The following is a 13,508-nucleotide window of genomic DNA, read 5'->3' as shown; positions in this document are numbered from 1 at the left end:
TGGAAATCCTGTCCAAACCTCCTATTTTCAGAATTCACACTGGAGCTATCAAACAATGGGCCCCCAGGCTGGGCAGCTATTTAAAGCCCTGATGGAAGGACATGTTTGGGTTTGCTTGGTAGGTGACTAAAGACTTAACTGCATCCTCCAAGGCACCATGGTGGAGCTGGGTTGAAAGAGGTCTTACAGAGAGATTTAAGGACAGGAAAACCAGACAACAAATGCTGTGAACCTCATGAAGTATCTCAGATTTGCATCCAAGATGCATCCAAGAGATCCTGCCATCTGAAGGCTTATGGAAAAGGAAGCCAAGGGATCTCCTGTGACCATCCAAAAAGTGCTTCTTTTCTGCTTCAGAACCCCTAAGTTCTAGTTCTGAAAATCAGAGCCCGTCTTTGAAGTGCATTTGTGAAATGCACACAGTTACTGTATTCACTCTTGCAACACAGGAAGCCTTATGAAATACACAGGCACAGCACCAGCACTGGGCAGGAGCCTCTGCTTTTCCTTTCAAACCTTCCACTGGAAAGGTGAAACAGAGACTGAAGAGTGGGTAAAGATTTTTTTAAAGGCCTTTACACATGACACATGCCCTAAAAACCTAGAGAAGTGTAAGACCCCACACATCACATCTTAAATAATTTCAACACAGATTCAATCACTTTTTCCTGTGACTGATATCATCTAGCACTGGCACCACTTCCTTTTAATTAAACTGCCTCAAGCAATTAAATACACCAAAGAGGATGAACTGCAAAAAGTCTTCTTGGCTATGCTGTTTTAGTCTATTTTAAGGGGTTTTTTTGTTTCATAATTAAGAGTATTTTCAAATCCACAACTGGTATTGTCAAGTGGCCATTTGTTATGCAACTTGTTTACCCTTCTGGTCTACCAGTACAAAGATTGTAATTCATGAAATACAGCTTTTTCTATGAAGAGTTGTTTCTTAGGGGAAAACACAGTCTGTGGTAGAAATGAATAAAGCATCACCATATGTAAAGGATTTCACAGTAAAAGAAAAGTTTGAAATGAAGGTATTTCCAAGCTAAGTGAAATTAATTTTCATGTATCCTTTTAACTAGCAGAAAGAAAGCAAGGAGAAAAAAAACCCAAAAAAATAACAACTCTGGGAGCTGTGGAATTAAGAACAAGTTAAAGACTGAAGCTGCTTCTCTGCCTTAGCTTAAGGATGGAGAGAAAGCTGAGAGTGAGTCAACGGGAATGTGTCAGCCCTGTGGAAACTGCTGGCAGGCAGCTACCAGCAGACAGACAGTCTCTCAGACCCTTTTTCTACTTCCAGTTTTGATTCTCCTCCCCTTTGAAACTCCCACAAGAATCCTTCACCTTTTGAGTTCAACAAACACGACAAAAGTGATTTTTGTATTATCAGAGCTCAGAGTGATACAACACATTGCAACAGTACTCACCAAGGCAATTACATCTCACAAAATATACTTCTTGTTTTGGTGACCTGGCTCACAGACAGGGTGTTTCTTACCCTTCACTTATTTGATCAGGAGCTGCTGCAGCTCTGGATTTCTGGGCTGTCTCTCCCTGTTTGAAATTTCATTTCAATTTCCCCCATGTCTCCCACACTTTCCAGACCACCAGTGGTTAAATGCAAAGCACAATACATGTCCAACCATACAGCTGCTATGGGGATGGCATGCAAACTTTAGCAATAAATGCACCACACAAATACTGGAGCTCCCAGCACAGCAGCTCCTGCAAGAAAATTTCCCCAGATCTCCCCAAGAGTTTCCTGATGCTCAGAGGCCTCCGCTGGCCACGGCGAGCTGTGGTTGGGACTTTTGACTTGTGTGGACAGTGATGAGGTCATTCCTTCTTCTGCTGGTTTGTTTGCCAGATCATGATTTGAGGATTTTTATTATTGGGTTGGGTTTTTTCCCAGTGGGGAAAAAAGCTGCACTAGCAGAGACACAAGAGATGAGGCTGCTGTCTTGCAGTGAATGTTTCACTTCCCTGCTTTGCACAGATTTCCTTCAGTACCACATGCAATCTGCTTGGCCTCAGTTACCCTCCTTATCCTGCAGAGATGGTAGAAAGAAAAAAATGCATTGAGATTATGGCAATCTCAGCTGCTATAGGAATAAGGGCTTGCTGAAATGCTCAGTTAATGACCAACACCAGGAGGCTGAGCATCTGTGACCTAAGAGGACATATCCATCCCCAAGAGTACAAATTCAGCAGCCAACAACAGCAAACCACAGCAGCAGAGACGGTCACGTCTCAGTAGAGATCATGTCTCTACTTCCTTCCTGCTCAGGCTTTTGATGCTTTCTTAACACCCAAACTCCAGAGACCAAGATTTTGCACTGAGATCCCCACTGTAGCAGTACACCTCCACCTGCCACCTTAATGCTGTGCCTGATACAACAATGCTTGAAATTGTGCTACACAGTGCCTCTGGTACTGGGGAAAACTGCTTCCAAGAGGGAGAATTTCAACCAGATTAATTAGAAATAGAAGAACTGTAACAGTGACAGTAAAGCCAACAGTTAAATGAGGTTTTGGTAGCTTTTCACAGAGACAAACAAAAGCTTGCTTGGATGATGTAACCTTACCCTGGCAGAAGAGGTACTGAAAGCACACAAAACATCATCTCCTGGCTAATTCTTGAATCTCAGTAGCTAATTTTGACACTTCAAGTTATGACTGATCAGCTCAGATGAGGATCTGTTTCTTACAAGGGGAAATTACCTTCCTTAAATTAACACAGCCAAGAGCAGAGCAGGATAAATAATCCATTTCATTCTTCAGACCAAGAGCATAAATACAAGTAAGTATTCTGTAATTTGAAGAAGTGATTAATCTGTATTTATCCACACCTTCAGGTAAAATAAAGCTGCTACCATAAAATTACAATCAGAAGTCCTCTCTTTTACTCTGTACAGAAATAAAAGCGCACATTTGAACAGTATTATGGACTATATATATATTCAGTGTTTAAGGCTGATGATAAAAAAAGCATAGGAAAGAAGCAGATTGCTCCAGTAATTATATAAGATGCAGGAGTCATTTAATTCTGCAGTGATAAGGTTTTATTTAGGTAAAGTCTTTCAGGATATAGAGAATTTTCACATACAATGAAAATTTATGGGGTATTTTGACAGCTTATATTTCCATTCCATTTTCTCTGATTTTTCACCTAAAACAACTTTATGTTGTTATGATTTCTTTTCAAATGTGATTTTATTTGAAAGCTTTTCTAAAACATTCTGATTAATTTTGGCAGCAAACGTAATGAAATAATTTCTCTGTCTTTTACGCTTCTGTACATCAAGAAACCCACTGAAAATCTCAAGAAACAAAAATTACAAATGCGGGCTTGTTTTCAAGCTTGAACAGAATTACATCACCCCTTTCACCCCAGCTACTGATGGATTTCATCTGAAGTCTCCTGGGGACCAGATGAAATTTTGAGGATGTGGGGCAAGAATGAGGGAAGAGCCTTGGAGTCCAGAAGGGATGCAGAGGAGGTTCAAGGAAGGCAGAGAGGCTCCTGAGTGAATCAGCCCTTCCTTACAGTGCACCTGAGCTGTCCCCAGGAGCTGCTGTGCTCACAGGGATGTGCAACACTCCTTGCATCACAGCAACAAACGAAAGATGCTCAGAGCTGGAAGTAAAAGGTGAGATTTTGGCAAAAAACTGTTTGCAGGACTTTCCTTGCAGAACACTTGCCAAGTGCCCAGGGCTGGGTGTTTGAACAAGGGCTGGTCTCACACACACTGTGTGCTGTTCATGGCTAATCCCTCCGAGGTCAAATAACGCTCTGAGTCACCACAGCCATTGCCAAGGCAACTGGGGAACACACAGAGTGTAAACACATGATTACAGATTCACTGTGCGTCCAGGAAGGAGGAGGAGGAGGAAGAGCTGCACTGAAGTAAGTCATACTTCCACTGAAATCAGTGTAATCACTGCTGAAACAACGCTGGACAAATGCATGGGTCAGAGGGGATGAAAAAAATCAGGTCAGCAGAGGGGATGAAAAAAATCAGGCTATTCCCATTTCTTGCTTTGCCTTTCCCCAACAATCTCTTCATCACTGAAGTTTTTTTTTTTCTTAGACAGTCTCACCAAAATGAGGTATAAGCACAAATGAGGGTGCTATCCACATCTGAGATATCACCCTTCCTTGCATCCCAGCCCAGGACAGTGCAGGAATGAGATTACCTCTATGAAAGGTTCCCTAAAACTCTGTCTGAAACAAGCTGTAGTTTGGGACAGCACCCATCCCAGTCCAATTTCACACCTCACAAGATCATGACTACACTGAGTAAAAAAAACCCCACCAACAAAACAATCCATTATTGCAAAAGGAACAATTGAGAGAAATTCCCTCTTTTCCTTTTGAATCATAAACAGTGTCAGATTTCCCACTACCAGCACCAAAAGGAGCTGCAGGGAGCCCTCCCAGTGACTCAGTTGTATCAGGGGCTGGCAGGACAGGCAGTGCCCAGAGCATCACCCTGGTCCCACCTGGCAGCCACCTCCCTGGGCACATCCAGCACTCCTCAAGGGCAGCACTGATGGGAAAGAGTCGTTCCTGCCTGGAAATCCCATCCAGCAGCCTGGCTCCCACATGGGCTGCAGGGAACACTGGAGCTTTTCAGTTCCTTTCCTGGCACAGCAGCCACAGCCCCGAGGGAGAGGTGAAGTCATTTTGAGCAGGGCTGGCAGAGCCCCACGCCCACCACACAAAAGCAGGGAAGGAGTCACCCCCTTCTTGCTCTTCTGGGAGAAAATAAGCACTAATCTAATTGATTGCACGGGGCTCCAGTCATCAGTAGCCATAAAAAGGCTTCTCTTCCCAAGCCAACTGAACAACATGAACAGCACAAAAAGAGGAGGAAATGAAAAAAAACTGAGTGGCCAACTTTTAGCTACTCATTCCCAAGAGAAAACAACTCCAAATTTTACTCCACGTGCACCTCTCACAAAACAATACTCAGGAGGTAGATGAAAAGACAAACCCAAGAAAAACACTTGATGGCCTGAGTTACACTGTGTGCAGTGAAAATGTCAGGCGTTTTTCTCACACTGGTAGCAGTGTGCTGCATAGCAACAAGTCAGAGTGAAAGGTTAATGGTGAGGACTGCAGCCTGGAACACGCTCATTCCCACGGTCCTGAAGTCACCAAAGGGAAATGCTGATTGGTTTTGTTTTGTTGGTGGCACAAAGGATAAAAACAGAGGTGGGCTTTCATGTGGAAACCTACCTCATCTGCACCAGCCATGGAGAGATGGCACTGAGCAGCACATCCCCTGTACTGCAAGAGCTTCTGAAATGCTCTGTGAGCTCTGAGCTGAACAGGATTTAGGGGAAACTGTTGTATTTCACCAGGAAGGCAGCAATGAGCCTCAGTGAGTCAAGCACATGATGAGTGTAGCTAAGACTTACTGGGCTGCCCACCATTTGGGAAACAGCAAGCTTTACAAATATATCTTCTACCATCTTTGCTGCATTTAAAAGCCTTTTACTATGTGTATGTGTAACTGTGAGTTTTCTACAACAGCATCTCATAGTTACATATTAAATAATTGCAATCTCAAAGTCATATAATTCTAGTGAAATCAAGTAAGAGGTTTTTAAAAGGCAAAAGCAGTCATCCAAATCATGCGTTCTATTCCTTGTGAATGTGTAAATGAGGATAAAGTCAACCAAGCAAAGAGCATTACATTCCAGTCCACTTGTAGTAACCAAATTTCACAGACTGATACACTGATATGCAAAGAAAGGCAATTGTTTACCAGGAGAAATTGTCTCCAGACTCCCAGGATTAATCTTTCTCGTGCTTGTGCAGTGTTGGACAGTTGATCCAGTGAAGACCAAATAAAAAACTACATCATCTTCAACTTTATCTTCCTCAGTCAGCTGCACTGTAATAACAGAGTCACCCTAGGAAAAAGGACAAGAAACAAGATTAAGTTTACATGACCAAGAACTGCATAATCTAAAATGAAATTACTCTTCCTACAAGGTTCACACTCTCCATTCATACTCTCCTTTCATAGGACTCAGTGCCCATTCTAATTTTCAGATATCCAAATCAACCTCAGTATCAAAGCTAGTCACCATCTAGGAAACACATTGACTGCAACTCTAGGAAGAGACAAGCAGAAATATCTAGGGTATTTTTAAAATAACAACCTAATATGGTAAAATCACAAAATCACACCAAGTCTGACAAAGATGTGCACACCCCACACAGGGGTTTTTGTACACACACATACACACATATATATAGACATATATAACACTATATATATGTATATATATTTATAAAATATATATCAGAATATAGACATACATAACAGAAGTGAGATAGTGGCCAAAATTGCCTCTGCCCTCAGAAATTTGAGAAAATGCCCTAATTCTTGATTGAGCACTCAATTTCCCCTGTCCAAGCTAGCACTGCAACCACAGATCCAACCTGATCACTGAACACATCTCTCATCCACAATCCAGAAATACACAAAGGTACTAAAGTTTCGTATCAACTGAGATTTTTTTTTCCACCTTCCTTACAAAGAAACACTAACTGTGGTGCCACAGACAGTGGTGGCTCTTCTCACTCATCCTATAAGCCCATGCCTTGGTAAAAAGTTCTGTGTGTCAGCAAATACAGCAGTTCTTCAAGCCTTGAGAAAAAACTTCTCATGATCTGTTGGTTAAACTCTCCTGCTTAGTATTATGGAGGATTTAGTTCAGTATCTCAGCATATTTTATCATTTAGCCCATCTTTGCTCTCAGGGAAAATTATATTTATAAAGGGCACACACAGTTATCACAACCCAGCAAAGGGTTAATTAAGTAAATACACCTGAAATTCCTACGTGTGCATGGGAATATGAACCAATTTCAGTATTCCATGGGGAAGGAAAAGCAAGGAAAGAGGATGGCTTACAGTTACTGCAGAAGTAAGTGAAATGTTTTCATTTGATGAAAAAATCGTAATCGACTCATTTAGGTAGGAAAAGACCTCCAAGATCATCAGGTTGACCCAGCACTGTCAAGCCATCACTAAACCACGTCCCCAAGTGCCACATCTACACATCTTTTAAATGCCTCTGGGGTCTCCCCATACTTTGTTTATTAGCCTGAAAAAATTATATAAACTACAAGACACTGAGAACAACAGTCTGTGATGTGACCTTCTGTCCCCTGTCTATGGAGATCAGAACCAGGTGGGTGCCCCAGTTTTACAGAGCAGCTGTGGCTGCCAGCTCTGCCACCATCCCACTGAGCATATGGTTACAGCTGCAAATCTGGAAAAGATTTATTATTATTATTGTTATTGCAGATTATGTAATTCTGATTTGCATATTCAAGAGAATACACAGGTCATTTCCTTTAAAACCTCCCCCTTAAGAGGTTTCATCCCTTCTCTTTGTCAGATACAACTGCTGTAGACAATTCCCAGACTTCCAGGCCCTCCTGTCCATCGCTTCCCATGCTCTGCCTCACGTCTCCTTCTCCTTTCCCTCAGCTCCTTTCACGTTTCCTCCTCCAAATTCATGTCCATTTCTCCCCTGATCCAGCCCATCTGGCACCTCTTGCCACGGGCAGGACTGCACCTTGTTTTATACAAACAAGATTTTGCCAAATCACGACCAGGTCTCAAAATCAAATATGTGGGTCAGTGCTGTGACACAGGAAAGAAAACCATAAATTCAAATAAGCCTCCACAACCTAATGGAGCAGTGACTGTATTTTGCATTGTCAGAGGTTGCAGAGTTACAAATGTAAATTTTAGGAAGGTCTCACGCGATAATATCAGACCAGACTTCCAGCTGGGGAGGAAGGAACCATGTAGCAAAAGTCTATCTTGTATAGAGTCAGTGTTAAAATAAAAACAGGTGCAAAAAGAAATAAATCAAGCTTTAAATTCAAGCATGACCAGTTCACATGCTGAGCTGAAAACTAAATATTCCATTTCAAGCAAATGGATCCAGATTTGAGCTGATGTTCAAAAAAAACAAAAGCTTGAGTTTTAACCCACAAACCCTTTGTGCTTTGTTTTTTTATATGTGTCTTTGTTCAAACCATTTCTCCCTTAAGGCATGAACACACAAAGTACTTAAACAGATTTAAAATGCAGGTGACACTTCAGAACATGCACCAACAGCACTGAGTGTTCAACATAGTATCTGTTAAAAGAGATTTTTCTTTTATTTAACTCAGAAGTACAGCTAGTCTAATTTTTGTGAAATCAAAGCAAATTGACACAGAGTTTTTGTGAGAAGGCACCTGTCTATCCATGCAAACTACTCACATTTCTAGGAAAAGCAATTTAATTTGCATCAACATTGCAAATGACAATTTGTATATTTAGTTATTCACAGAAAACCTAGTAAATAAATGTAAGAAACCTCAACACCAGAGGTTCCACATAACCTGAAATCTAAGCTGGAACTTAAACATATAGCTGAACAAACTTAGATACCTGACCTAATTTTGAAGGTGGAAGGTGGTCAGACCAGTGACCTCCAGCAGATCTTTCCAACCCACTTGTTCCACTCCAATTATAATTCAGTTCATTTCAGTCATTGTTTAAGTCTAGGGGGACCACAAATTATCATCAGCTGGTATCAATTTAAAAGGTTCTTCAGCTGTGTCTAAGCAGAACTTCATGGTGGGAAGGTGTCCACCACCCTGCTCCCATCTCTTCTGGAGGATCCTTCGGCCAAGACTGTGGAAAACTGAGCATCTTATTTATTGGATTTTTTACTTTAACTTTTAAGTTGTCTCCCTGCAGGTATCACCTGAGCTAACTTAGTCACTGTGCTGATGTGATCCCAGAAGCAAAAAACTCTCCTTCCTCAACACACCTCTCTACCTCCCAGTTACTGACAATTTCATTGTTCACTGCCAATTTTAATTTGATTTTTAAGTTATGCAAACAATGTATTTATTTGGAAAGGAAATAATGCACAGAACAAACCCCTCTCTTTCCAAGATTTTTGGACTTAAAGAAAATCAGTTACAAATGCAGCCAAATTCCTCCAACCCACATAGAAGACTTTTCAACAGCCCTATTGCATTCAGCCTCCAAAAACATTTTAATTGAAGTATGTTTATCTTTATTCATTTAATATTGTCCAAAAAATGTCATCTGTTCAGGATCACTGCCACACAAGGTGGTTATTATAACCCTTCTTTCATCCCAAATGGCTAGAAATGGGAGGCCAGCCTGCCAATATCCCTTTGGTCAAAGTACAGACAGATCAAAGCCATTCTCTGGAATGCTCCAACAAATAAGAATAATTTAATTTCAAAACTGGTTTGGATCGGCTAATATTTACTTGGCTTAAAGCCCATTGGAAATGAAAACATTCCATCGTGGTCCATTCATGAAAGAGGCCACCCTGTCCCTTGTGTGGATCTGAAAATTCCCTGGTCTCAGATGTAATGGGATGTAAAGAAGGTGGATGGGGCTCTTTCCTCTACACATATTCTCTTTCCCAAACCACAGGGAGAAAGAAGGTCTGCCTCACCATGGGACAGGTGCACTGGAAAAGCCAAGCATGAGTTTGATCTTTAAACTAGAAAACAACACAGAAAGGGATTTCAGAGTGGCCCATCTCTGAAGTCTTGGCAGCAGAAATACAATTATCTCTAAAAAAGGGCAAAGTACTGTCATTAGAACTAAACTCCAAAACGATTTAGACAAGGCACCTGTTTATCAGTATGATTTGCTGGCATTAACACAATTCCACCTTTTTGGGTAGTGGTTCTTCCAGTAGTTGTGGATGGTGGGTAGGCAAAGCACAAACAACTCCAAGTAAGCCTCTTAAAATGGACTATTTACCTTCAAGGCTTTTTTTTTCTAAAATAGATGACCTCAGCAATATTTGGAAGTGGCAATAAAGTGGACAAAACCTTTAAGCTCAAAAGAATTAAGATCAATTATGTTACCACCTTAAAAATATTATCTGTCTTCCAAAAAGAAATAATTGTTGTAAGCATATAAAGACATCTATCTTTTTCCATTTCAAGCTTTGAAAAGCTGTCTGGTTTGGGGAAATTGGTCATCATTTGGGACCATGAAAACAGCCCTGGCAAATGCAGAATTCCAGATTTCAGGATGAAAATCATGAGTTTAGTTGGCAGTAGGGAAGGTACCCTGAGGTATATCAGCTCTACCAGAAACAGGTACACTTGTCAACAAGTACACTTGGACTGAAAAAGGGAAATAATATTCTTAACATGCTAGCTAACAAATTTTAACATTTCTGAAAACAAAAACAACAACAACAAAAAAACAAACAAAAACCCCAAACAAACAAAACAAAAAACCAAAAAATACCCCACCACATACCAAAAAACTCCCCCAAAAAAACCCAAAAGGCAAGCTGTACTTTTGTAGCTGAAGCATTTAATTTCTAATCTGGGTTTTCCCCCCCATGGTTCATACTGGGAATTTTAAAGAACATTACTTAAGCCACTAACCACCCACTGATCTCCACACACAGAATCTAAAAATACCTATGAAAATTAAGTGTGCATTAGATGGCACTACTGCAGCACTCTATTGTTACTTCAACAATCTTCTTTTCATGAGAAAACACCAACAATCAGTAATCATTAATTTATTCTACCCAGAAGAGCAAAATGCAAAACTTACTGCTGATCATTGACAGCAAACTGTGGCTGCATCCTCATGCAGCACAAACCTATTCAATAGGAAGTCCATTGGTTAGATGGGTTGGAGATTCACATGAAGGAAAGAAAGCTTTTCTCCCTAGGTAGTTCCTTCTAAGAGGTGTAGGTTTTGGGGTTTTGTAGATATGATGCTTTATGAAAGAGGCTGGATTAGATGAGTAAAAGTAACCTGCCATTGTAACAAGTTCTGTTTTGTTTCCGCTACTCATAACATGAATCAGGCTCTGGTTGAGTCACTGCTTTATTGCATTTTTGCTTCTTCCCCTTTGGGAAACCCTAAACTGCTCCCAGGAGAGCTTCACCATACCCAGTACAGCACAAAATCACAGCTGTGGTTTCTTCCTCCTCCTCCTCCTGCAGTTCAGGTTCATTGGTACCTTTATTTATTCATTTTTAGATGGAGTTGGACTTGCTATTTCCCCAGCTAGTACTTGACACAGAGCACCCAGGATCAGGCTGGAATTCCAGCAGGAGGCAAGTCCTTTCACATCCCTGTGCTTTGAGTTTCCCCATCAATGAAATGGGAATCGTACTTTTCATCCAAATGGCTTTTAAAGGAACAGCTGGCTTTTCAATCACATGACATTTTCTTTGGAAAGGGTGCAGCACTGACAATAATTAAGCTAGACAAAATCAAAGGGAAAGTGGAGACAATTCCACCTCAAACTGAGAACTGCAGAGGAGTCTGAAAGCAGCTGGAGCATGGAAAAGGAAACTGCAAGGCACCTTTAAAAATGTAGCAGAAATCATCAGATAAGGAAAAAAGTACAGTATAATTGTTTAGATGCTCGATGATCCATTACCATCTAGCTCTGTCAGTACGCAACAAGATCAGCAGCTAAACTTTTGCTCCCAGACAGTTCCCATATCTCAGCTGAGCACCCTGGAAGGTCCCTCCCATCTAAGGTTACTTTGGGTTGGTGCAAACTTGTGCTTAAACCCTCGGAGAATGACATCTGGAAAGGACACATGGACATCCCCATGCAGAACAAAACCATGTGCAGCCACACAGGCTCCTGACTGCAAAAGGAAATGGGAGCTCAGACAACTATTTTTAGAGCAAACATGACAGCGCTCTCATCTCCTGGAATAACCCTTTTGATTGAGAAAGGCTTAGATCCTAGTTTTTCCAGGTCTGAGTAAGTGTTCCAGCCAGTCAGCTGTGACACAGCACTATCACTGTTGGCTCCAAAAACCACAGAATGCTCTTCTTCCATGGCAATAAAATAACCTACATCCACCAAACTCTTGCAGGCTGCTATTCCCGGGTTAACAGAAAAACAGCTCACACTTGAGGGGCACAATCTGGGGATGGGTCCTACCTCCAAAACACCCAACTTAGTCCCCTTCCCTCTCTGAGTTTGTCAGTGGATCTCAAATGCCTCAACCTGGAACATCCACCCCCTTTTTCAGATGTGGCCATTTAGCCTGCAGGCTCCCAGCACATGGATAGAAAAGGAAGGGACCATGGGAGGAGGCCAGAGGTATCTGGTACAGCAAGATAACAGCAATTATTACACACATCCTCAATTTCACCACTATGGATTGACTCAGAGGAGCACTTAGTGGGGAAAAAAAAAAAAAAGTCACATCAAACACAGCTCATTCTGCAGAACTCCAGGCCCCAGGAACAAAGGTAGGGCTGTGAAATGTGTCTGAACATGAGCAGCTCTAGAAATCCCCCCTCACCTGGAGATATCGCCCATGATTAAGGCAGTGACCTGGGTCAGGAGCAGGGAGAAAGATGGATGTCATTGGGGTGGAGTGTTGCAACCTCCTGCAGATAAAACCTTCAGGGAAAGACTCCAAAAATAAATAGAATGGCAAGCTGCCAAGTTTTGGGGCAGATTGTGTTCTTTTACATAGTCAATGACTTCAAACTCCTTGATCTTAAAGCATGAAGCAGAGAAGTTTTCCTAATTAAAAAAAAAAAACAACCAAAAAACACCCGCACAAAAGAAGACAACAAGAGTAACTCCAGTGGTTTAAATAAAATAAATATTTAAAAAGAAAAAAATCGACCTCCAGATCTAACCTTATTTCCTTTTTAAATTAACAGCAGTGCTATTATTTCTACCAGTGAAAGGTTTCAGGTTAACAGCACAGATACTGAGCAGCTCTGTGATGAGAAAGCCAGATTTTGCAAAGCACTCTCTTATTCTCTGGAAAACACAATCACAGACCATTCTGTCTTGCCCACAGGCCACCAAAAGAGCAGAATGATGGTAGACATTTTTCTGCCAGCCCACAGAGCAAATCAAGGTGATACCTTCCATATTTCATTAACACTGCACTGAGCCAAGTGATCTCCTCTTCCAATACTAGCCACAAAGCCATGACTTGAAACAGACCACTTTCATTCCTCAAAGGTGAAAAAGAATTTGGTCCAAAAATAAGATTAGCTTAGCACACTGATGGATAAAATGTTGACACAAGCACAGAGTCAGAAGACCATTTATTCAAGATTCTTAGGGCAAAAAAGAATTTATAGGAAAACAAGGACATTTATGCTAAACAACCCTGAGCTGTTGCCTCCAGGTCCAAGCTGGCTCTCATGGATCCACACTGGGTGCAACTGTACTAAAAAACAGAGCATGGACACCCTCGACCTGCCTGTCTGCAAAGCCAACATTGTTAGAGCTGATTTATTAACACCACCTCACAGTCTCAACCACAGCCCAAGCCAGTCCAGGTGTCTAATCCTGCAGCAGGATTTGCTGGCAAAGAGATAAAAGGTTTGAGGGGGGCAAGGTGTGGATTTTCTACTCTGAACCAGTGCGAGCAGCACAAACTCCTGTGGAAATGGGTATGCTTCAAGA

At 41.5% G+C, this 13,508-nt stretch overlaps 1 protein-coding gene across 1 annotated transcript in view; it reads right to left on the bottom strand.

Annotated features, from left to right (window-relative positions):
• The window catches only part of AKAP13 (A-kinase anchoring protein 13), a 159,455-nt gene that overhangs the window by 126,095 nt on the left and 19,852 nt on the right, over positions 1 to 13,508 (bottom strand). The window contains exon 3 of the mRNA XM_054272927.1: positions 5,775 to 5,922. Coding sequence (XP_054128902.1) covers positions 5,775 to 5,922 — 148 coding nt within the window. The remainder of the gene's footprint in view (positions 1 to 5,774; positions 5,923 to 13,508) is intronic.

This window comes from Melozone crissalis, unplaced genomic scaffold (genome assembly GCF_028551555.1).
Source record: "Melozone crissalis strain CALT ecotype California unplaced genomic scaffold, PUWL_Pcris_2 ptg000014l_1, whole genome shotgun sequence".
NCBI lineage: Eukaryota > Metazoa > Chordata > Aves > Passeriformes > Passerellidae > Melozone > Melozone crissalis.
The sequence above is the reverse complement of the archived record's forward strand: the minus strand, read 5'-3'. Positions and strand labels throughout refer to the sequence as shown.